The sequence below is a fragment of the Pseudorasbora parva genome, chromosome 8 (genome assembly GCF_024679245.1).
Source record: "Pseudorasbora parva isolate DD20220531a chromosome 8, ASM2467924v1, whole genome shotgun sequence".
Classification (NCBI taxonomy): Eukaryota; Metazoa; Chordata; class Actinopteri; order Cypriniformes; family Gobionidae; genus Pseudorasbora; species Pseudorasbora parva.
The window spans coordinates 47192308-47217476 of NC_090179.1; the positions used below are offsets into that span (position 1 = coordinate 47192308).

Consider the following 25169-nt stretch of genomic DNA (forward strand, 5'->3'; position numbering starts at 1 on the left):
GACTGTGTGTGTGTCTGAGTGTCTGTCTGACTGTGTGTGTGTCTGAGTGTCTGTCTGACTGTGTGTCTGTCTGACTGTGTGTGTGTGTCTGACTGTGTGTGTGTCTGACTGTGTGTGTCTGTCTGACTCTGTGTCTGTCTGACTCTGTGTCTGTCTGACTGTGTGTGTGTCTGACTGTGTGTGTGTCTGACTGTGTGTGTGTCTGACTGTGTGTGTCTGTCTGACTGTGTGAATGTCTGACTGTGTGTGTGTCTGACTGTGTGTGTGTCTGACTGTGTGTGTGTGTCTGTCTGACTCTGTGTCTGACTGTGTGTGTGTCTGACTGTGTGTGTCTGTCTGACTCTGTGTCTGTCTGATTGTGTGTGTGTCTGACTGTGTGTGTGTCTGACTGTGTGTCTGTCTGACTGTGTGTCTGTCTGACTGTGTGTCTGTCTGACTGTGTGTGTGTCTGAATGTGTGTGTGTCTGACTGTATGTGTCTGTCTGACTGTGTGTTTGTCTGACTGTGTGTCTGTCTGACTCTGTGTCTGTCTGACTGTGTGTGTGTCTTACTGTGTGTGTCTGACTCTGTGTGTGTCTGACTGTCTGTCTGACTGTGTGTCTGTCTGACTGTGTGTCTGTCTGACTGTGTGTGTCTGTCTGACTGTGTGTGTGTGTCTGACTGTGTGTGTGTCTGTCTGACTGTGTGTGTGTCTGACTCTGTGTGTGTCTGACTGTGTGTGTGTGTCTGTCTGACTGTGTGTCTGTCTGACTGTGTGTGTGTCTGTCTGACTGGGTGTGTGTCTGTCTGACTGTGTGTGTCTGTCTGACTGTGTGTGTGTCTGACTGTGTGTGTCTCTCTGTCTGATTGTGTGTGTGTGACTGTGTGTGTTTCTGACTATGTGTGTGTCTGTCTGACTGTGTGTGTGTCTGAGTGTCTGTCTGACTGTGTGTGTGTGTGTGTGTGTATATCTGAGTGTCTGTCTGACACTGTGTGTGTGTGTGTCTGAGTGTCTGAGTGTCTGTCTGACTGTGTGTGTGTGTGTCTGAGTGTCTGTCTGACTGTGTGTGTGTGTGTCTGAGTGTCTGTCTGACTGTGTGTGTGTGTCTGACTGTGTGTGTGTATGTGTCTGAGTGTCTGAGTGTCTGTTTGACTGTGTGTGTGTATGTGTCTGAGTGTCTGAGTGTCTGTTTGACTGTGTGTGTTTGTGTGTGTCTGAGTGTCTGTCTGACTGTGTGTGTGTGTGTGTGTGTGTGTGTGTGTGTGTGTGTATCTGAGTGTCTGTCTGACTGTGTGTGTGTGTCTGACTGACTGACTGTCTGTCTGACTGTGTGTGTGTGTGTGTGTGTGTGTGTGTCTGTCTGTCTGACTGTGTGTGTGTGTGTGTGTGTCTGAGTGTCTGTCTGACTGTGTGTCTGAGTGTCTGTCTGACTGTGTGTGTGTGTGTGTGTCTGAGTGTCTGTCTGACTGTGTGTGTGTGTGTGTGTGTGTGTCTGAGTGTCTGTCTGACTGTGTGTGTGTGTGTGTGTGTGTGTGTGTCTGAGTGTCTGTCTGTCTGACTGTGTGTGTGTGTGTCTGACTGTGTGTGTGTGTGTGTGTGTGTGTGTGTGTGTGTGTGTGTGTGTGTGTGTGTGTGTGTGTGTGTGTATCTGAGTGTCTGTCTGACTGTGTGTGTGTGTCTGACTGACTGACTGTCTGTCTGACTGTGTGTGTGTGTGTGTGTGTGTGTCTGTCTGACTGTGTGTGTGTGTGTGTGTGTCTGAGTGTCTGTCTGACTGTGTGTCTGAGTGTCTGTCTGACTGTGTGTGTGTGTGTGTGTCTGAGTGTCTGTCTGACTGTGTGTGTGTGTGTGTGTCTGAGTGTCTGTCTGACTGTGTGTGTGTGTGTGTGTGTGTGTGTGTCTGAGTGTCTGTCTGTCTGACTGTGTGTGTGTGTGTGTGTGTGTCCGACTGTTTAATAATAAACAGATTAATAAGTTCTGTTTATTAATAGGTACTAATTAATTTATTAATTGCAATAACGTGGACAGTCTGTAAGGAATATTTCATGTACAGGGAAGCTCAGTTGTTATTGACATCTTGGTTTAGTTTTTTAAAAGCATGCAGGAGTTTTTCTCTAGATTATCTAAACGTGCCTTTGAGATGTGAGCCTTTTGGCTCATCAACACTTCCTTTCCCTGCCGCATCGTTTCCTGAGTGTGTGTGTGTGTGTGTGTGTGTGTGTGTGTGTGTGTGTGTGTGTGTGTGTGTGTGTGTGTGTGTGTGTGTGTGTGTGTGTGTGTGTGTGTGTGTGTGTCCAGCGGAGGAGGAGATCACCTACCCGCCCACATACCGCTACGAGCGTGGCTCACGGGACACGTACGTCTGGCAGAAGCAGAAAGCCACTGGGGTAAAGGCTTCACATTACTCCCAAACTCATAAAGGGTTAGTTCAGCCAATAATGAAATGTCTGTCATTAACTCCTCCCCCTAATGTCGCTCCACACCCGTAAAACCTCCGTTCATCTTCACACACAGTTTAAGATATTTTATATTTAGTCCGAGAGCGTATGCAAGTGTATGCACACTATACTGTCCATGTCCAGAAAGGGAATAAAAACATCATCACAGTAGTCCATATGAGACATCAGTGGGTTAATTAGAGTCTCTTGAAGCATCCAAAATACATTTGGGTCCAAAAATAACAAAAACTACAACTTTATTCAGCATTGGCTTCTCTTCCGCGTTTGTGTTCAATCCTCAAATAAAGATTCAAACGGTTATGAGTCAGTGAATCGATTCATGATTCGGATCGCGAGTCAAACTGCTGGAATCACGAGACATTGGCGATCCGAATCATTGAATCGATTCGCTACTGTGATGATGTTTTTATTCCCTTTCTGGACATGGACAGTATAGTGTGCATACACTTGCATACGCTCTCGGACTAAATATAAAATATCTTAAACTGTGTGTGAAGATGAACGGAGGTCTTACGGGTGTGGAGCGACATTAGTGAGAGGAGTTAATGACAGACATTTCATTATTGGCTGAACTAACCCTTTAAAGAAGTTCCCATTCATGACAAACGTGCTAACGTGTTTACACTTCTAACGCCTCTACTTCCTGTCATCTGACCTTTGCCAAAGGAAGTGAAGTGTCCTAAATTCCTTAAATTTCCTCTCGTGTCTTAGATGCGGACCAATGTTCCTTCATGGTGCGACAGAATCCTCTGGAAATCCTATCCGGAGACACACATCGTTTGCAACTCATACGGTACGCAGTCAGCTATAATATAAAACATATTCATAACTTTTGACCAGGAGTGTAAAATTAGTTTATATCACTATATATATAATTACTATCATCATTCATTTTTGCAATTATAACACTCTAGTTACTTTAGTTTCTCAAGTAATTATTCAAAATTTATTCATTTTTTTCATGTAATCATTTAGACAAAATGTTGTCTAAAAATATAAATATTTAGCAAAAATATGTGATTAAATATGCAAATTTTTATGTTTATTACTATGCTTTATTGTATAAATTAATATAATTCAGTATTATGTCACTTAAAATGTCATTTTAAATATATTAAAATGTTTTAGTAAAAATATTACAATAAATGTGAAATAAATATGGCATTAATTATGCAGATATTGATATTTATTACTATGCATTGTTATATAAAAGAATAGAATGAAATATTCTCATTTATTATTTATTCATTTTATCACTAAAATATTTTTAATTTGCTAAAATGTTTTAGTAAAAACATGCAATTACATATTGCAATAAATATGCACATATTGATGTTTATTACTACACATGCAATATTATATTATTGTAAATAAATGAATATAATTAAATATTCTTATTTATTATTTATTCATGTTGTCATTCTGAATATATAAAAAAGTTTTACTAAAAATATGTGATTAAATATTGCATTAAGTGTGCAATTAAATATTGCAATTAATAGGCAAATATTGATGTTTATTAAATATAAATAAATGTTCTTATCTATTCATGTCATTATTGAAAAAGCCATGCTAAATATATTAAAATGTTTCAATAAACATTTATTTATTTATTTTTGTCCCTAAAATTGTAATTCTAAAAATAGTTAATTAAATATTTAATTAAATGTGCAAATATTGATGTTTATTATTATGCATGCATTATTATATAAATTTATAGAATTAAATACTCTTATGTCACTTAAAATGGCATTCTAAATATATTAAAATGTTTTACTACAAAAGTGATTAAATATTTAATTGAATGTGCAATTAAATATTCGAATAAATATGCAAAAACTGCTGTTTATTAAATAATATAATTAAGTGTAACATAGTGTGTGTGTGTGTGTTTGCGTGTGTGTTTGCGTGTGTGTGTGTGTCAGGCTGTACGGATGACATCGTCACCAGCGATCACTCGCCCGTCTTCGGAACGTTTGAGGTGGGCGTGACCTCACAGTTCGTCTCTAAGAAAGGTATAGTCTTATGTGTCCCTCTGTCGTGTGATCGAGTACCTCTGTCGTGTGTTCGAGTCCCTCTGTCGTGTGATCATGTCCCTCTGTCGTGTGTTCGAGTCCCTCTGTCGTGTGATCGAGTACCTCTGTCGTGTTTTCGAGTCCCTCTGTCGTGTGATCCAGTCCCTCTGTCGTGTGTTCGAGTCCCTCTGTCGTGTGATCGTGTCCCTCTGTCGTGTGATCGAGTCCCTCTGTCGTGTGATCGAGTCCCTCTGTCGTGTGATCGATTCCCTCTGTCGTGTGTTCGTGTCCCTCTGTCGTGGTTTCGAGTCCCTCTGTCGTGTGATCGAGTCCCTCTGTCGTGTGATCGAGTCCCTCTGTCGTGTGTTCAAGTCCCTCTGTCGTGTGATTGAGTCCCTCTGTCGTGTGTTCGAGTCCCTCTGTCGTGTGTTCGAGTCCCTCTGTCGTGTGTTCGAGTCCCTCTGTCGTGTGTTTGAGTCCCTCTGTCGTGTGTTCGAGTCCCTCTGTCGTGTGCTCGAGTCCCTCTGTCGTGTGTTTGAGTCCCTCTGTCGTGTGTTCGAGTCCCTCTGTCGTGTGCTCGATTCCCTCTGTCGTGTGATCGAGTCCCTCTGTCGTGTGATCGAGTCCCTCTGTCGTGTGATCGATTCCCTCTGTCGTGTGATCGAGTCCCTCTGTCCCTCTGTCGTGTGATCGAGTCCCTCTGTCCCTCTGTCGTGTGATTGAGTCCCTCTGTCGTGTGTTCGAGTCCCTCTGTCGTGTGTTCGAGTCCCTCTGTCGTGTGATCGAGTCCCTCTGTCGTGTGTTCGAGTCCCTCTGTCGTGTGTTCGAGTCCCTCTGTCGTGTGTTCGAGTCCCTCTGTCGTGTGTTCAAGTCCCTCTGTCGTGTGATCGAGTCCCTCTGTCGTGTGATCGAGTCCCTCTGTCGTGTTTTCTAGTCCCTCTGTCGTGTGATCCTGTCCCTCTGTCGTGTGATCGAGTCCCTCTGTCATGTTTTCGAGTCCCTCTGTCGTGTGATCGAGTCCCTCTGTCGTGTGATCGAGTCCCTCTGTAGTGTGTTCGAGTCCCTCTGTCGTGTGATCGAGTCCCTCTGTCGTGTGATCGAGTCCCTCTGTCGTGTGTTCGAGTCCCTCTGTCGTGTGATCGTGTCCCTCTGTCGTGTGATCGAGTCCCTCTGTCGTGTGATCGATTCCCTCTGTCGTGTGTTCGTGTCCCTCTGTCGTGGTTTCGAGTCCCTCTGTCGTGTGATCGAGTCCCTCTGTCGTGTGATCGAGTCCCTCTGTCGTGTGTTCAAGTCCCTCTGTCGTGTGATCGAGTCCCTCTGTCGTGTGATCGAGTCCCTCTGTCGTGTGTTCGTGTCCCTCTGTCGTGGTTTCGAGTCCCTCTGTCGTGTGATCGAGTCCCTCTGTCGTGTGATCGTATCCCTCTGTCGTGGTTTCGAGTCCCTCTGTCGTGTGTTCGAGTCCTCTGTCGTGTGATCGAGTCCCTCTGTCGTGTGATCGAGTCCCTCTGTCGTGTGTTCGAGTCCCTCTGTCGTGTGTTCGAGTCCCTCTGTCGTGTGATCGAGTCCCTCTGTCGTGTGTTCGAGTCCCTCTGTCGTGTGATCGAGTCCCTCTGTCGTGTGATCGAGTCCCTCTGTCGTGTGTTCGAGTCCCTCTGTCGTGTGTTCGAGTCCCTCTGTCGTGTGTTCGAGTCCCTCTGTCGTGTGTTCGAGTCCCTCTGCCGTGGTTTCGAGTCCCTCTGTTGTGTGTTCGAGTCCCTCTGTCGTGTGATCGTATCCTTCTGTCGTGGTTTCGAGTCCCTCTGTCGTGGTTTCGAGTCCCTCTGTCGTGTGTTCGAGTCCCTCTGTCGTGTGATCGAGTCCCTCTGTCGTGTGATCGAGTCCCTCTGTCGTGGTTTCGAGTCCCTCTGTCGTGTGATCGAGTCCCTCTGTCGTGTGTTCGAGTCCCTCTGTCGTGTGATCGAGTCCCTCTGTCGTGTGATCGAGTCCCTCTTTCGCGTGTTCGAGTCCCTCTGTCGCGTGTTCGAGTCCCTCTGTCGTGTGATCGAGTCCCTCTGTCGTGTGATCGAGTCCCTCTGTCGTGTGATCGAGTCCCTCTTTCGCGTGTTCGAGTCCCTCTGTCGCGTGTTCGAGTCCCTCTGTCGCGTGTTCGAGTCCCTCTGTCGTGTGTTCGAGTCCCTCTGTCGTGTGTGATCGAGTCCCTCTGTCGCGTGATCCAGTCCCTCTTTCGCGTGTTCGAGTCCCTCTGTCGCGTGTTCGAGTCCCTCTGTCGTGTGTTCGAGTCCCTCTGTCGTGTGTGATCGAGTCCCTCTGTCATGTGTTCGAGTCCCTCTGGTGTGTGATTGGCTGGATGGCCAGCTTAATTTGCTCTTCCTCCGCAGGTCTGCCCAAGTCTTCAGAGCAAGCGTACATCGAGTTCGAGAACATCGAAGCCATCGTGAAGACGGCGAGCCGGACCAAGTTCTTCATTGAGTTCTACTCCACGTGTCTGGAGGGTGAGTGAACATCACAGGAGGCCATCTTGAGAAGATCATAATCAACAATCATCACGGAAATCTGATCCAACAATTATTCATGACACATTGAATTTATATCACTTTGTATACAATTCATATCATCATTCATCTATGCAATTATAGTAACAATTATTATTATACATAATAATAGTTTCTGTGAGTTCAAAACTCAACTGAAGACCTTTATAAATATAAAAATATTGCATAAATTTATATAATTATTAATTTATGTAATTAAAGTAATAATAATTATTATACATAGTACATATATATAATATTTATATTATAATTAAATATGATGAAAATATTTATTAAACATAATAATAGTTTCTGTGAATCAGTTCAAAACTATTTTATTAATAATTTTAAATTAATCGAATAATTAATAAAATTAAATCATCTTATTCATAATATATTCAAAAATGTAATTCTAAATATATTACAAAAATTTGTGATTAAATATAGCATTAAATGTTATATATTATTATATTATTGTTTATAAATTAATATAATTTAAAACGTATTTGTTTATTCATGTCATCGTCATTTTATACGTCATGCTAAAATATTAAAATGTTTTAATAAAAATAATTGAATTAAATTAAATACTAAAATACATATGCTAATGTATTATTATATAATGAATAGAATTAAATATTCTTATAATAAATAGTAATAAAAATCATTATTTGCACATTTAATACAATATTTAATTGCATATTGTTAGTAAAACATTTTAATATATTTAGAATTACATTTTAAGTGACAACAAAAAATAATAATTATATTAATGCATATAAATGAATAGAATAAAAAATCTTATTTATTAATATTCTTGTCATCATTGAAAAATGTCATATTAAAATATTTGAATAGAAATATATAATTTCAATATGCAAATATTGATGTGTATTACTATACATTATTATATAAATGAATAGAATTAAATATTATTATTTATTATTTTTCATGTTGTCACTTAATAAGGTAATTCTGAATATTATTATTTAAATGTTTTAGTAAAAATATGCAATTAAATATTGCATTAAATGTGCAAACATTGATTTGTATTACTATGCATTATTATTATTATTTAAATAAACAAAATTAAATATTCTTATTTATCATTTTTCATGTTTTCATTTAAAGATGTAAATCTAAATGCGTTCAAATATTTTAGTAAAAATATGCAATTAAATATCGGATTAAATATGCAAAAATTGATGTGTATTACTATGCATTATATTATTTAAATAAATACAATTAAATCTTTTTTTTCATGCTTTCACTTTAAGATGTAATTCTAAAAACATTAAAATATTTTAGTAAAAATATGCAATTAAAAATTGCATTAATTATGCAAATATTGATGTTTATTATTATATAAATAAATATAATTTAATATTATTATTTATAATTTTTTCATGTTTTCACTTAAAGATGTAATTCTAAATAGATTAAAATAATTTAGTTGAAATATGCAATTAAATATTGCATTAAATATGCAAAAATTGTTTGGTTTTGCTATGCATTATTATTATTTAAATAAACAGAATTAAATATTCTTATTTATAATATTTTCATGGTTTCACTTAAAGATGTAATTCTAAATATTTTAGTACAAATATTGCATTAATTCTGCAAATGTTGATGTTTTATTGCAGCATCTTGAGTTAGTTTGTCAGAAAGTGTTATCATGCGTTAAACCTGAAGAGTCCTGTTGGTGAATGTAGATTTGGATCAGATTTCCGGCAGTGATAAGCGGAGGAAATATGAAAAGCATTCACGTGAACTTCCTTCATTCTGAGTTAAACTGAATATGCAGCAGGAAATAATGTGGGCTGGGACTTTAGCGAGGGGAAATATGCTAGTCTACCGCATTATTGGCATATCATTATTATTACCGCTCATAGTGCAGTGACACGTGTGTGTGTCGGCATGTTTTTGTGACATGAGGACCCAAATGTGTATAATGCCATGGGTATGACACAGGTATTACAGGAGAGGGTGAAATATGAGGACATTACCCATGGCCCCACTTTACAAAAGGCTTATAAATCACACAGGAGGAGAAAGGAGAAAGGAAAAATGCAGAATATGTGTGTGTGTGTGTGTGTGTCTGTGTGTGTGTGTGTGTTTGGTGTGTGTGTGTGTGTGTGTGTGTGTGTGTGTGTGTGTGTGTGTGTGTGTGTGATGGGTAGGTTTAGGGGCAGTGTAAGAGGATATAAAATACGGTTTGTACAGTATAAAACCATCACGCCTATGGAATGTCCCCACATGTCACAAAAACAAACGTGTGTGTGTGTGTGTGTTTGTGTTTAGAGTTTAAGAAGAGTTATGAAAACGACACTCAGAGCAGTGATAATGTGAACTTCCTGCGCGTTGGATGGTCGTCGAAACAGCTGACCACACTCAAGCCCATCCTCTCCGACATCGAGTACCTCCAGGACCAGCATCTCCTGCTGACCGTCAAATCTCTGGACGGATACGAATCGTACGGTGCGTGAATCTGTGAGCCTGTGCATCTGCTGTTACAGTCTCAACTCATGATATACATTATCTAATGTGTTATTGGCCCCACTTTATATTAGGTGGCCTTAAGTACTTACATCAAAAAATAAGTACAATGTACTCACTGTGTTCAAATTGTATTGCAAAACACCTTTACTGATATTGAGATATGGGTAAAGTTAGGGGCAGGTGTGGTGTGTGTGTGTGAGTTTAAGGGTTAGGTGTAAGGGAAGTGTAATTACAAATTTAACTACAGAAATTAATTACAGACGTAATGACATGCAGGTATTTTTAAAATGTAAGTACAATGTAAAAACATGTATGTACACAATAAGTGCATTGTATTAAATTATTAATTACAATGTTAGTACATAGTAGTTAAGGCCACCTAATATAAAGTGGGTCCGTGTTATTTATGTAATTAAATCATTGTTGCTTTTGGAGCATCATGTTAGTCAGTGTTTCTTGCACTGAAAACGCAGACATTTTTCTTGTTAAAGCGTTAGTTCAGCCATAAATGTAAACTGTGTGATTAATTCCTCCTGTGGTTGGCCAGCCGTCAGACCTCCGCTCATCTTCACACACAGATGAAGATATTAGTGTTGAAATCCGATGGCTCAGAAAGGCCTTCATTGACACCAATGTCATTTCCTCTCTCAAGACCCATAAAGGCACTAAAGACGTCGTTACAAAGCCCATCTCACTACAGCGGCTCTACAATCATTGATGAAGAGGCCAGAATAGAGTTAGTGCGCAAAAAACACTAAATAACGACTTATATAGTGATGGCCGATTTCAGAACAAAGCTTCAAACCGTTATGAGTCAGTGAATCGATTCATGATTCGGACCGTTATGAGTCAGTGAATCGATTCATGATTCGAACCGTTATGAGTCAGTGAATCGATTCATGATTCGAACCGTTATGAGTCAGTGAATCGATTCATGATTCGAACCGTTATGAGTCAGTGAATCGATTCATGATTCGGACCGTTATGAGTCAGTGAATCGATTCATGATTCGTGATTTCAGCAGTTTAACAAGCGATCCGAATCACGAATCGATTCACTGAGTCATAACGGTTCGAATCTTTGTTTTCACTGCAAAAATGCTCTTCTTACTCAGTATTTTTGTCTTGTTTCTAGTCAAAATATAATAAAAATCTTACATTCAGAAATCAGTAAATCAGTAAAAATGATTGTCTTGTTTTGGGAAAAAATAACTCAAAATGAAGAGAGTTTTTGCTTAAAATAAGATAAATAATCTGCCAATGGGGTGAGAAAAATAATCTTGTTTTCTGTTTGAATTAAGATTATTTTTCTCACCCCATTGGCAGATTATTTATCTTATTTTAAGCAAAAACTCTCTTCATTTTGAGTTATTTTTCCCCAAAACAAGACAATCACTTTTGCTTGTCTAGTAAATACTTCTTGTTTTAAATTATTTTAGATATTTTGACTAGAAACAAGACAAAAATACTGAGTAAGAAGAGCATTTTTTCAGTGTTGAAATCGGCCATCACTATATAAGTCGTTATTTAGTGTTTTTTGCGCACTAACTCTATTCTGGCCTCTTCATCAATGATTGTAGAGCCGCTGTAGTGAGATGGGCTTTGTAACGACGTCTTTAGTGCCTTTATGGGTCTTGAGAGAGGAAATGACATTGGTGTCAATGAAGGCCTTTCTGAGCCATCGGATTTCAACACTAATATCTTCATCTGTGTGTGAAGATGAGCGGAGGTCTGACGGCTGGCCAACCACAGGAGGAATTAATCACACTATTTACATTTATCGCTGAACTAAGAGGATGTGTGTGTGTGTGTGTGTGTGTGTGTGTGTGTGTGTGTGTGTGTGTGTGTGCAGGTGAGTGTGTTCTGGCTCTGAAGTCGATGATTGGCAGCACAGCGCAGCAGTTTCACACGTATCTGTCCCACCGCGGCGAGGAGACGGGAAACATCCGCGGATCCATGAGGGTCAGAGTCCCATCAGAACGCATGGGGACGAGAGAGAGACTCTACGGTACTGTGTGTGTGTGTGTGTGTGTGTGTGTGTGTGTGTGTGTGTGTGTGCATGCATGTTTTTGTGGATCAATATCAGGACTCAAATGTGTATAATGCCATGGGTATGACACAGGTATTACAGGAGAGGGTGAAATATGAGGACATTACCCATGGCCCCACTTTACAAAAGGCTTATAAATCACACAGGAGGAGTTTTTATGAGAAAGTAAAAATGCAGTTTGATGGGTAGGTTTAGGGGCAGAGTGTGTGTGTGTGGGGGGGGGGGGGGGGGTAGATTGCATCTAGGAAGTTCATGTAGATTGCATCTAGGAAGTTTTCACAGCGCTTCTCTTTTCCCACATTTTGTCATGTCACAGCCTCATTCCAAAATGGATTAATTTCATTATTTTCCTCAATTCTACAAACAATATCCCATAATGACAGTGCAAAAAGAAGTTTGTTAAAAACCTTGCAGATGTATTAAAAATAAAAAACTAAAAACATCCCTTGTCCATAAGTATTCCCAGCCTTTGCTCGATTCTTTGTTGAAGCCCCTTTGGCACCAATTGGCTGCGTTTAGGGTCGTTGTCCTGTTGGGAGATGAACCTTCGCCCCAGTCTGAGGTCCAGAGCGCTCTAGAGCAGGTGTTCATCAAGGATTCATCTTTCCCTCCATCCTGACTAGTCTCCCAGGACCTGCCGCTGGAAAACACCCCACAGCATTATGCTGCCACCACCATGCTTCACTGTAGGGATGGGATTGTCCAGGTGATGAGCAGTGGCTGGTTTCCTCCATTAAGGCTAAAGTGTTCAATCTGTGTTCTTCAGACCAGAGGATTGTGTTTATCATGGTCTAGAGTCCTTCAGGAGCTTTTTGGGAAACTCCAGACGGTCTTTTCCTGAGGCGTGGCTTCCCTCTCAGGTCTGATTGGTGGAGAGCTGCAGAGATGGCTGTTCTTCTGGAAGCTTCTCCTCTCTCCACAGAGAAACGCTGGAGCTCTGTCAGAATGACCATCGGGTTCTTGGTCTCCTTCCCGACTAAGGCCCTTCTCTCCCGAATGCTCAGTTTGGCTTTAGGAAGAGTTCTGGTGGTCCCAAACTTCCTCCATGTCCGCCAAGTTATTGCCGTGAACTCGACTCGTGTGAGAATATGACGCAGCTCCGCCGTTCATGACCCAGAAGAGGAGGAGCGAGACCGACACGGAAGACAATAACTCGGCGGATAAAGTCATTATTTTGATTTTTTTTGCACACAAAAACTATTCTCGTCGCTTGGTAAAGTGATTGTCCAGCCGCTGTAGTGAGATGGGCTGTGTGTCGATGTGTTCAGGGCCTTTATGGGTCTTGTGAGTGGGAATGGACTGAATGCCAATGGAGGCCTATCTGAAGCCTTTCTCAGCTTTACACTTAGGGTGTACTCACACTAGGCACGGTTGCCAGGAACCAGGCCCGAGTACGATTGCCCCCCTCCCCACTCCCCCGCTGGCCTGCACTCACATAGGGTTTCAGCATTCGTGCCGGAGCACGCTTACGTCATTATGGTGCGGCGGTTTCGGGATAAACAGGAAGAGCGGTGCTCTCTGAGTCTGAACGCAATGTCCATTGCTTTGTTTTCTTTGTGGATAATTTTGTGTCGTTTGGTCCACAGCCCTCTCACAGCCTGTTGTTAAACAGATGTGTCGCCTTAGTAGCGCGAAAATGTTCACGTAATCGTGCTGCTCGTATGAGGAGGTTTGCAAGGTACCAGCTGAAGTGCAGCAAGGACTTTGCAGCTTTGATTACGGACTCTAGCACGGTTAGCGCTCACACTGCATGCGAACCGCGCCCGAGTCCAACTGAACCGCGCCCGAGTCCAACTGAACCGTGCTCTGGCCCACCTCTTCCAAGCGGGCCAAGGCCGGCTAATCGAGCCGAGCCCGGGCACGGTTCGGAGCACTCACACTAGTCAAACGAACCACGCTTTGGTGGTCAAACGCACTCGGGCACGGTTCAAACTGGCTAGTGTAAGTACACCCTAAAATATCTTCATTTGTGTTCTGAAGTTGAACGAAGGTGTCCAACGATATGAGGGCGAGTCATTAAATAAATAATATACATTTTTGGGTGAACTAACCCTTTAACTGTGTGACTTTATATAGACAGGTGTGTGCCTTTCCTAATCATGTCCAATCAGCTGAATCGACCACAGGTGGAATCCACACTGCAAAAAAATGCTCTTCTTATTTAGTATTTTTTTCTTGTTTTCAGGCCAAATATATAAATATTCTTAAATCAATATGCATTTACTAGATCAGTAAAATTATACATTTTCTTCTTGTTTTCTGTGGAAAAATATCAAAATGAGTTTTTGCTTAAAACAGGCTAAATGATCTGCCAATGGGCTGAGAAAAATAATCTTATTTCTGTTTGGATTATTTTTCTCTCCCCATTGGCAGATCATTTTGCCTGTTTTAAGCAAAAACTCATTTAATTTTCAACAAAACAAGAACAAATATCTTATGTCGTTTTAATTATGTAGTAAATTAATCTTGATTTAAGAATTGTTAGATATTTAGACTTAGCCTGACAAGCCGGACCCACATCCAGATGTTTGGTCTGGAAACTCACCATTGACGGCTCAATCCGAGGGGCGGATAAACGGCTGTGTGTCAAACTCCCTCTGCACGCGATAGGATAGCGCTACACCAACCAGAGCAACGAAGGTGAAGCGGAGCTGACAGATTAAACATTCACCGTATCCGCTCGGCTAAACTCAGAACACATCTTCCCTTCTTCAGAATGACTTCAGTGCCGTTCTTTGTTCTTTTCTCAGAGAAAAGCTCAACTCAAGTCTTCCAGAGTCGCGGTCAAAGCTGATTCGAAAGACCGCCGTTCGCCAGTTTCTGTGTTTACTAGAAGCACGCAAACGCAACTCGGCCGTCGTCATTATGACCCCGCCCACCGACTCTAAACACGACGTGATTGGCCCATCCAGAGTTAGGCAAATACAGCTCAGAAGGGTATTGAGAGTTGCTAGACGACACTCGCAGCAGATTAGATTTGCTGCCGCTAGGGGGCGTCTAGATTTCTAGGCTAATACTTAGACTAGAAACAAGACAAGATTATCCTGTTTGACACTGTGAAGCTGCTTTGACACAATCGTGATTGTAATAGCGCTATATAAATAAAGTTGATTGATTGATTGATTGATTGATTGATTGAAGATTACTAAAGTAAGAAGAGCCTTTTGGCAGTGCAGTCGAGCTGTAGAAACATCTGAAGGATGATCAGAGGAAACCGGAGCAGCTCAATAATGAGTGTCATGCCAGAGGCTGCCGGGATTTATTTCCTTTCACGTTGTCATTTTGGGCTATTGTTTGTAGAACAAAATGTGGAAACTGTGCTGAGAAGACTTTCCGGATGCACTGCAAGAGTAAAAATACAAACAAGAAGAGAGGAGAGTTCTAGCGCTTCACACTCACACACACACTCACACACACACACACACACACACACACACACACACACACACACACACACACACACACACACACACACACACACACACACACACTCACTCTCACAGACACTCACACTGTCTTATACTGTCTCACACACTGTGGTTTCGCAGTCATACACTCACTCTCTCACTCTCACACAAACACACACACACTCATCACTGTGGTTTCTCGTCACACACTCACTCTCTCACTCTCACACAAACACTCACACACTCACTCATCGCTGTGGTTTCTCGGTCACACACTCACTCTCTCACTCTCACACAAACACTCACACACTCACTCATCGCTGTGGTTTCTCGGTCACACACTCACTCTCTCACTCTCACACAAACACACACTCATCGCTGTGGTTTCTCGGTCACACACTCACTCTCTCACTCTCACTCTCACACACACACACACTTATCGCTGTGGTTTCTCGGTCACACACTCACTCATCGCTGTGGTTTCTCGTCACACACTCACTCTCTCACTCTCACACAAACACTCACACACTCACTCATCGCTGTGGTTTCTCGGTCACACACTCACTCTCTCACTCTCACACACACACACACTCATCGCTGTGGTTTCTCGGTCACACACTCACTCTCTCACTCTCACTCTCACACACACACACACTTATCGCTGTGGTTTCTCGGTCACACACTCACTCTCTCACACACTCACTCATCGCTGTGGTTTCTCGGTCACACACTCACTCTCTCACTCTCTCACACAAACACTCACACACTCACTCATCGCTGTTGTTTCTCGGTCACACACTCACTCTCTCACTCTCACACACAAACACTCACACACTCACTCTCTCACACAAACACTCACACACTCACTCATCGCTGTGGTTTCTCGGTCACAAACTCACTCTCTCACTCTCACACACAAACACTCACACACACACACTCACTCATCGCTGTGGTTTCTCGTCACACACTCACTCTCTCACTCTCACACAAACACTCACACACTCACTCATCGCTGTGGTTTCTCGGTCACACACTCACTCTCTCACTCTCACACACACACACACTCATCGCTGTGGTTTCTCGGTCACACACTCACTCTCTCACTCTCACTCTCACACACACACACACACTTATCGCTGTGGTTTCTCGGTCACACACTCACTCTCTCACACACTCACTCATCGCTGTGGTTTCTCGGTCACACACTCACTCTCTCACTCTCTCACACAAACACTCACACACTCACTCATCGCTGTTGTTTCTCGGTCACACACTCACTCTCTCACTCTCACACACACACACACTCATCGCTGTGGTTTCTCGGTCACACACTCACTCTCTCACTCTCACACACACACTCACTTATCGCTGTGGTTTCTCGGTCACACACTCACTCTCTCACACACTCACTCATCGCTGTGGTTTCTCGGTCACACACTCACTCTCTCACTCTCTCACACAAACACTCACACACTCACTCATCGCTGTTGTTTCTCGGTCACACACTCACTCTCTCACTCTCACACACAAACACTCACACACTCACTCTCTCACACAAACACTCACACACTCACTCATCGCTGTGGTTTCTCGGTCACAAACTCACTCTCTCACTCTCACACACAAACACTCACACACACACACTCACTCATCGCTGTGGTTTCTCGTCACACACTCACTCTCTCACTCTCACACAAACACTCACACACTCACTCATCGCTGTGGTTTCTCGGTCACACACTCACTCTCTCACTCTCACACACACACACACTCATCGCTGTGGTTTCTCGGTCACACACTCACTCTCTCACTCTCACTCTCACACACACACACACTTATCGCTGTGGTTTCTCGGTCACACACTCACTCTCTCACACACTCACTCATCGCTGTGGTTTCTCGGTCACACACTCACTCTCTCACACAAACACCCACACAGTCACTCATCGCTGTTGTTTCTCGGTCACACACTCACTCTCTCACTCTCACACACAAACACTCACACACTCACTCATCGCTGTGGTTTCTCGGTCACACACTCACTCTCTCACTCTCACACACAAACACTCACACACTCACACACACACTCATCGCTGTGGTTTCTCGGTCACACACTCACTCTCTCACACTCTCACACACAATCATCGCTGTGGTTTCTGAGTCACACTCACTCTCACACACACTCTCACACACACTCATCGCTGTGGTTTCTCGTCTGCAGAGTGGATCAGCGTGGATAAGGACGAGAGCGGGCCAAAAGGCAGAACTCTTCCTCCGCGGGCCGCACACGATTACGTCAAGTGAGTCACAAACATCCACTTATCCACATGATCTGTGTTTCTGTGTGTGTGTGTTTGTGCCAGTGTGCGTTTATGGCCCAATGACGCGTCACACACTGAGTGAGTGTGTGTGTGTGAGTTGGTTTTGATTTCTTCTGTTCCTGTAGACCATGCACTAGCAGGAAGCTGGGCTCAGCTGACCTCGGGAAGGTTTCAGAGGAGGGAGAAAAGAGCATCACGGGGCGACATCCACACACACACTCCTCTAAAGAGGACAGCGCACAGAACAGGTGAACTCACGTATACACACACGCACACACACACACTCACTCACTCACTCACTCACTCACTCACTCACTCACTCACTCACTCACACACTCACACACTCACTCACACACCACACTCATTCTCAATCTCACACACACTCACACACACACACAATCTCACTCACACACTCACTCTAACACACAGTCACACACACAGTCACACACACTCACACACACATACTCACACTCAGTCACACATACACACACACACACACAGTCTCTCTCACACACACACACACACACACACACACACACACACACACACACACACACACACACTCAAACACTCATACTCACACTCAGTCACACACGTACACACACACACACACACACACACACACACACACACACACACCACTCGATAACCCTGATCTTGTCTGTTGTTTTGGTTCGTCAGAGGCAAACAGGATCCATTTGAGGGCGACTCCTCAGTCTGCAAAAACAGCTTCAATAACCCCGCCTACTACATTCTAGAAGGGGTTCCCAACCAATCCGCAGCTCTGGCCTCTGAGCTGCTCCCAGGCTCTGCCCTCCCCCCAGGTTCCGCCCTCCCTCCACTAGCCAATAAAACGGCTGCCGTAGGAGGCGTGGGGAAAAGCAAGCCTCCCAGTGGGAGTTCAGCGCAGGGCCGCTGGCAGACGGGTGGGCGTCCGGTTCGGCCAATCAGTGAAGAGGGATCTTCGGAGGATGACCTCGGGCCTCACGTGGGGTCGTTGAATCGCCCGCCGCCTGATTTCCCGCCGCCGCCGCTCCCCAAAGGAGCTCTGGAGATGGCGGAGAACTCGTTCGGAAAACCGCGGATTTTTCCAGACCTCGCCGACATCAAGTCTCCGCCTCCATCCGCCGTTCCGTCCAATCCGCTGTCGTCTCCCGGCTTCGCACCGCCCTCTGGCGTGGCCTTCTCCCTGGAGGCTCCGCCCATGCTGAGCCCGAGCTCCGCCCCTTTCCGCAGAGGGGGCGGAGCCTCCGGGTTGGACGACCAATCGTGCTCTGTGCTGCAGATGGCCAAAACGCTGAGCGAGGTGGAGTATCCGTCAGGAAGAGAAAGGGGCGGGGTTATGAAGGGGGCGGCGGCTTCTCACATGAGAGGCTTGACCTTCCCGCCGCGCTCCATACAGGAGGAGAGCATCGCAGAAGACCTGCCTGAGGAGGTGAGGACACACACACACACACTCTCTCTCTCACACACACACATACACACACACAAACACTACATTATCCCTACGTTATGGGGGACAAAATATCCGAAATCATTGTCCTTGGTCCCTTATGAGGAAAACATCTTATAAATCACACAGGAGGAGTTTTTTTGAGAAAGTAAAAACGCAGAATGTTTCCTGTGATGGGTAGGTTTAGGGGCTGTGTGTGTGTGTGTGTGTGTGTGTGTGTGTGTGTGTGTGTGTGTGTGTGTGTGTGTGTGTGTGTGTGTGTGTGTGTGTGTGTGTGTGTGTGTGTGTGTGTGTGTGTGTGTGTGTGTGTGTGTGATGGGTAGGTTTAGGGGCAGTGTAAGGGGATAGAAAATACGGTTTGTACAGTATAAAAACCATTACGCCTATGGAATGTCCCCATAAAACATTGAAACACTACGTGTGTGTGTTTGTGTGTGTGTGTGTGCAGGGCATGTGGCATGACGAGAGCAGCAGCAGCAGTCTGTCGGTGGAGTGTAGTGTCGGCGAATGGCTCCAGAAGCTCGGTCTGCAGCATTATGAGGAAGGGCTGCTGCACAACGGCTGGGACGATCTGGAGTTCCTCAGGTACTTCATTTGAGACTTTTAGCAAAGTTAAAGGGTTAGTTCAGCCAAAAATGAAATGTCTGTCATTAACTCCTCCCCCTAATTTCAGGATCAGATGGCACAAACTTAAGCTTCTGACAGTCAAAAAAGGATAGCGTGCTGTAGACTAGCACTAATCCGCTAACGTTAGGCATTTACTCAAAATAAACTCGCGGTGATGATGAAGCCAGTGTGGTACACGCATCATTTATCCATCAGCCAACTACTATGTTCTGCTTTTCCTATTTCTTCCATTGACATTCGATCAGTAGCCTACATGACACTAGAAGTTCGGTCTCTTCCTACTTTTACTTCAGGCAGTGACTGGCAATGAGTTTGATCTTTAAAAGAGATCTAAAGTTAACTAATATTAGTCTCGAATTTCCCCAGCTGAAGATAATTATGCTCTGCTGTGATTTTGTAGATGGACCGCTTTGACTTCTCTGTAGCGCCACTTTTGACGACGTCCACTCGCTTTAGCCTCCTCACCCACAGGTTTTGCTGGATGTATTTACTTTTTTCTGAAGGAAATCTATACAATCCTACACCTTTTGCTGGATATCTGATGGCGCAACCCCAAACACAACACGTTTTCATCATAGTTTCAACTTTAATCAACAACAATATTCTTAACTATGTAAGTGTTTACAGTAGCCGGCTGGATCTCTTCAGTTTGTCAGTAGAAGCCGCTCGCGTTCTGCCACCCGGAAGTATCTTGTGCCGATTGTTTACAAACATTCTGAAATGCCGTATTGTTTGTGCATTATTTGTTTTTAATTTTTGTGTGTTAGTATTGATGTACAGTACTTTGGAAAGAAAGAAAGAAAGAAAGAAAGAAAGAAAGAAAGAAAGAAAGAAAGAAAGAAAGAAAGAAAGAAAGAAAGAAAGAAAGAAAGAAAGAAAGAAAGAAAGAAAGAAAATAGAGTTACGAGTCTGTCACAAAGCCATAGTTCTCGTTCTGTCGAGTGACGACGTTTGGGGTCACACTGGGGAATCTCTGAGCCTCAGCCGGTCATCCTCAGTTCTGCCACAAATCTGAACCATTTGAGATTTTTAGCTTTTCATAAGTTTTTTTTTTTCAGGCTAGTGGAAAGAAAGCATCCAAAACACATTTTTGAGTGTATCTTTTATAGCACTTTCTCTATTTGCGTCTGTTGATTTTAGTCTCAGTTCATATCTTTAAAGAGTTGTTCCGCCACTTCTGCATCCCTTACACATACCAAAACTTAGAGGATTATTCATATCTATATTCTGAAGGATTGTAGCGAAGGATTTGTTCATAACATCATTCACCTGGTTTTTATAACATTTTACTCCTACAAAAAAATTGTGAAAATTATTTTTTTTCTGGCCGTTTTAAAGTATTTTCTTATTTATGGAGTGATGAAGAGAAATCCCATATCCCCTCACTAAAAACCTTTAAATCTAATGTGTCAACAAAATCAAACAAGAATTTTTTATCAAATGTTCAGATTTTTTGTTCTAGAAATGTATGTAAATTAGTGTATTTATCATTTGCATATTTAAACAAAGTTTCAAAATTTTTATTTTATTTTTATTATTGGTTTATTTAATTTTTGTTATTTAATAAATATTGAATTTTAAAGGACAAATTTACCAAGTCACGTAGTATTCATTTTTTTCAAGTATGTTATATATCCTATTTTTATCAGGTTTCCTACTCTGTATTTTTAATTTATTGCATGAAACTCAGTGTAATTTGGTTTCCCGCCAAAATAAAAGCTCTGCGGTTTAACATAAAACTATTTAGACAGCCATAAATATTAGTATTTTACTGTTGTTCTGTGTTGTTTTTTTATTTTAAATCCAGTACTGTATAGTACAGTAATATTACTATAATATGATATGATTTAATGTGTATATTTTAATCAAATATAAATATTTAACAGGTGCAAATTGCAAAAGCACCATAAGTATCATAACCTTTGACAAATGTAGCTTTTCAATTTATATTATTAATTTATCCTATATTTTTAGGTTTCCCATGCACTTTTTACTTAATGTATATTAAAGTTCGTCAGTGTCACATAATGCCTGTTAATCCTCATGAAGAGCCAATCTTAGTCGATTGTGATTAAAATCTAACAAATAAATTATGAAAATCTCTGAGGTTTATAATATATAATTTTAATATCTGAGGTGAATTGATATACAGAAATTAAACCCTATTTATTTATTTATTTATTTATTTATTTATTTATTTATTTATTTATTTTCAAAAATATACACTTAACATTTCAGATGATACAGATATTTCACATGTAATTCTTTGAACATTTCCATAACATGAAACAATAATAAAATAAATAAAGTTTTGAAATAAATCTTCATGTCAGCCTTGAAATGGGAACTTACCAAGTAATATTATAAGATTTAATATAAAACATGACTCTTTTCTATATCCTTTTTGTCATAATAAAAATAGCATCTCTGTTCTTTGTTCATTTTGGTTCCACTTAACATATTAAATAAATATTCTGCATTAACCCAAAATAATTTAACATACATACATTCAACAAAAAATATGCAAATTAGTTTGTTCATTTTACAAAATACGCAACATTCAGAAAGATCCTTTTTATATCTTTTTAAAAACTGGTTTGTTGGATAAAATGTCTGTAGAATTTTAAAATATATTTCATTAACTTTAATATTAACACAGTATTCTTTATTTATCAAAATAAAGTTTATTTAAGTCCAAATCAATCCCCAATTAATATTCTCAAAATGGTCATTCCAAAAGTATTTATTTTGAAATGTTACAGGGCAATAAATCAAACGTTTGAAAAATGTATTATTGCATTTGCTATCTGTTTCTTAAACGTAAAAATATTCTCGTGGAGATATTAGAAGACCAAAAGTCTTTAAAAATTCAGTATATGTAAATAAATATCCATCTTCATTTATTAATTGTGAGACTATTAAAATATATTTATTAACCCAGTTGTTGTAGAAGATTGATTTTTTTTAAATTATTATATTTAACAATTGAAATTAAACCAACATCCAATCACGTCTTTTCCCTGCAGTGACATCACAGAGGAGGATCTGGAGGAGGCTGGCGTTCGTGACCCTGCCCATAAGAAGATCCTATTGGTCAGTCTAAAACAGCAGCAGCAAAAGTGAGCCAATCCCAATTCAGACCGGACCGAGCCTGAACTTTGCACTGGTGGAACTTTACCTGGTTTTAATTTAATCTGATTATAGTTTGTGATATTATTTAAACAAGTCAATGTGTCGAAAAAGGATGTTTCACTACAGCCCCGCCCTTCACTTCCTGTCGTCCGGGAGGAGGTGACATCATCAGAACATTCCTCACCTTTGAGCTGAAGGTGACCGAAGTGTTAGCTATTCACTGCAAAAGTTGCTTTTCTTACTTAGTATTTTTGTCTTGTTTCTAGTCAAAATATCTAAAAATCTTACATTAAGAAACATTTACTAGACAAGTACAAATTATTGTCTTGTTTTGGGAAAAAATAACTCAAAATTAAGATAAGCAAAAAATAAGCAAAACAAATTGCAAATGGGGTGAGAAAAATAATCTTGTTTTCTGTTTGAATTAAGATTATTTTGCTTACCCCATTTTAAGCAAAATCTCTCTTAATTTTGAGTTATTTTTTCCCAAAACAAGACAATTACTTTTGCTTGTCTAGTAAATACTTCTTGTTTTAATTTTTTTAGATGTTTGGACTCGAAACGAGACAAAAATACTAAGTAATAAAAGCATTTTTTTTGCAGTGTTAATAACGGTTATTTTTTTTCGTACATGTTTCATGACTTTAAATAAAAGGGAAATAAGCCAAAATCAGCCGTGACTTGAAGCTGTGTGTGTGTGTATATGTGTGTGTATGTGTGTGTGTGTGTGTGTGTGTGAGTGTGTGTTTGTTCAGTGTGTCATTTGGAAGCATTTAAAATGTATTTGTAATGTTTGTTTTGACTGAAAGCTCACAGGATGTTATAACACAATCCCCTCAGCAGGCGGCGCTGCTCTATCATCAGAGGAAACTCATATTTTACACACTTATTAAGTTTGATGTGAGATTGAAACGCTTATGAATTTGGCATGAACTGACGTCAGATGAGGTTCTCTTGAAATGAAGCCCTAGTCTTTGTGTTTTCATCACAATAGCTCTGTTTGTTTTATTTAACAGTTTTTCCATGTTATAATTATGGGTGTTTCTCCTAATGCATGTATATGTTCTAGCAGAATTATTCTAGATATCATTTCTTTGTGTATGTTTTAACTTAAGAAGTTTCCCCCCTTTATTCACACTGCAAAAAATGCTTTTCTTACCTAGTATTTTTGTCTTGTTTCTAGTCAAAATCTTTAAAAAATCTTATATTAAGAAATATTTACTAGACAAGTACAAATTATTGTCTTGTTTTGGGAATAAATAACTCCCAAGAAAAATAATCTTGTTTTCTGTATGAATTAAGATTAGTTTTTTTTACCCCATTGGCAGATTTTTTTCACTTATTTGAAGATAAAACTCTCTTAATTTTGAGTTTGACAATTACTTTTGCTTGTCTAGTGAATACTTCTTGTTTTAAGAATTTTTAGATGTTTGGACTAGAAACAAGACAAAAGTACTAAGTAAGAAAAACATTTTTGCAGTGCATTAATTTGCTGTATAATCATTTTTAACAGTTGTAAGTTAATATTTGTGTTTGACTGCTAAATAACTGTCCTTTTAATGTTTTTTCTGTTATTTTTCAGTTTAATAAAAACTAAAGTCGTGTTCAAAGTGTCTAAACATTTTGTGGAATTTGTTACATTTGTTTTTATAGTTACATGTAATTATCATTATCACTGTATTTAAACTTTGTATAATTTATAGTCTATAAACCAAATAGGCTATATATGGTTTATATATGATCATGTAATGCATTACAAACCAGGAATATTATTATTTTTGGTTATTTTGCAAATACGTCACAAAAAGATTCATTTTCATGATATTTAGTAATGTTATTTTATAATCAGTAATATTTATTCGGATCACATGTCTGTATATCAGTGTGATTTTTTTTTTCCAATAATGTCATTTTTCAGTCTCAATGTATTTTAATCAGCTGGGTCTGCATTAAGTTAAGATACATTCTAAGTTTGTTAGATTGTTTCTAAATGCAATTTTTAATAGCGTCTCAGGCTTAAGAACATTGTTGTTATTATTATGGCTAAACACTACAGGCGAAATGTATCTATCAAATTTGAGATTTTGTTATTTTTAGCTTTTCATAAAGTGTTTTTCAGGCTAGTGAAAAGAAAGCATCCAAAACATTTTTGAGTGCATCTTTTATAGCACTTTTTCTATTTGCGTCTGTATATTTCAGTCTCGGTTCATATCTTTAAAGAGTTGTTCCTCCACTTCTACATCACTTACACACACCAAAACTTAGAGGTTTATTCATATCTATATTCTGAAGGATTGTAGTGAAGGATTTCTTCATAACATCATTCACCTGGTTTTTATAACATTTTATTCCCAAAAAAGGGGAATACCATAATTGTTTTAATTTTTTTTTTTTCTGTCCGTTTCACTGTATTTTCTGACTTATGGAGTGATAAAAAGAGAATCCACTCACTAAAGACCTTTAAATCTAATGTGTCAACAAAATCAAAGAAAATGTTAAACCTGACTATCTTATGTTCAGATTTTTGTTCTAAAATATTATGCAAATAAGTGTAGATTTAATTAGTTCAAGGGTTTTCAAACTTTTCAGCCGAATATAGTTCAATGATTTAATCTCTAAAGTATATATATAAATATATATATAATTTAGCCGATTGGTTTAATATTTAACAATATGCTTCTCCTTAATTTACG

At 40.5% G+C, this 25169-nt stretch overlaps 1 protein-coding gene across 1 annotated transcript in view; it reads left to right on the forward strand.

Moving 5' to 3' along the window:
* The window catches only part of inppl1a (inositol polyphosphate phosphatase-like 1a), a 65693-nt gene extending 41610 nt beyond the window's left edge, over positions 1 to 24083 (forward strand). The window contains exons 17-27 of the mRNA XM_067451478.1: positions 2279 to 2367; positions 3151 to 3232; positions 4365 to 4454; positions 6833 to 6946; positions 9290 to 9466; positions 11339 to 11494; positions 17165 to 17243; positions 17390 to 17512; positions 17946 to 18699; positions 19166 to 19302; positions 22371 to 24083. Of these exons, the coding sequence (XP_067307579.1) occupies positions 2279 to 2367; positions 3151 to 3232; positions 4365 to 4454; positions 6833 to 6946; positions 9290 to 9466; positions 11339 to 11494; positions 17165 to 17243; positions 17390 to 17512; positions 17946 to 18699; positions 19166 to 19302; positions 22371 to 22467 (1898 nt within the window). The 3' untranslated portion in view covers positions 22468 to 24083. The remainder of the gene's footprint in view (positions 1 to 2278; positions 2368 to 3150; positions 3233 to 4364; positions 4455 to 6832; positions 6947 to 9289; positions 9467 to 11338; positions 11495 to 17164; positions 17244 to 17389; positions 17513 to 17945; positions 18700 to 19165; positions 19303 to 22370) is intronic.
* Positions 24084 to 25169: the final 1086 nt, after the last annotated feature.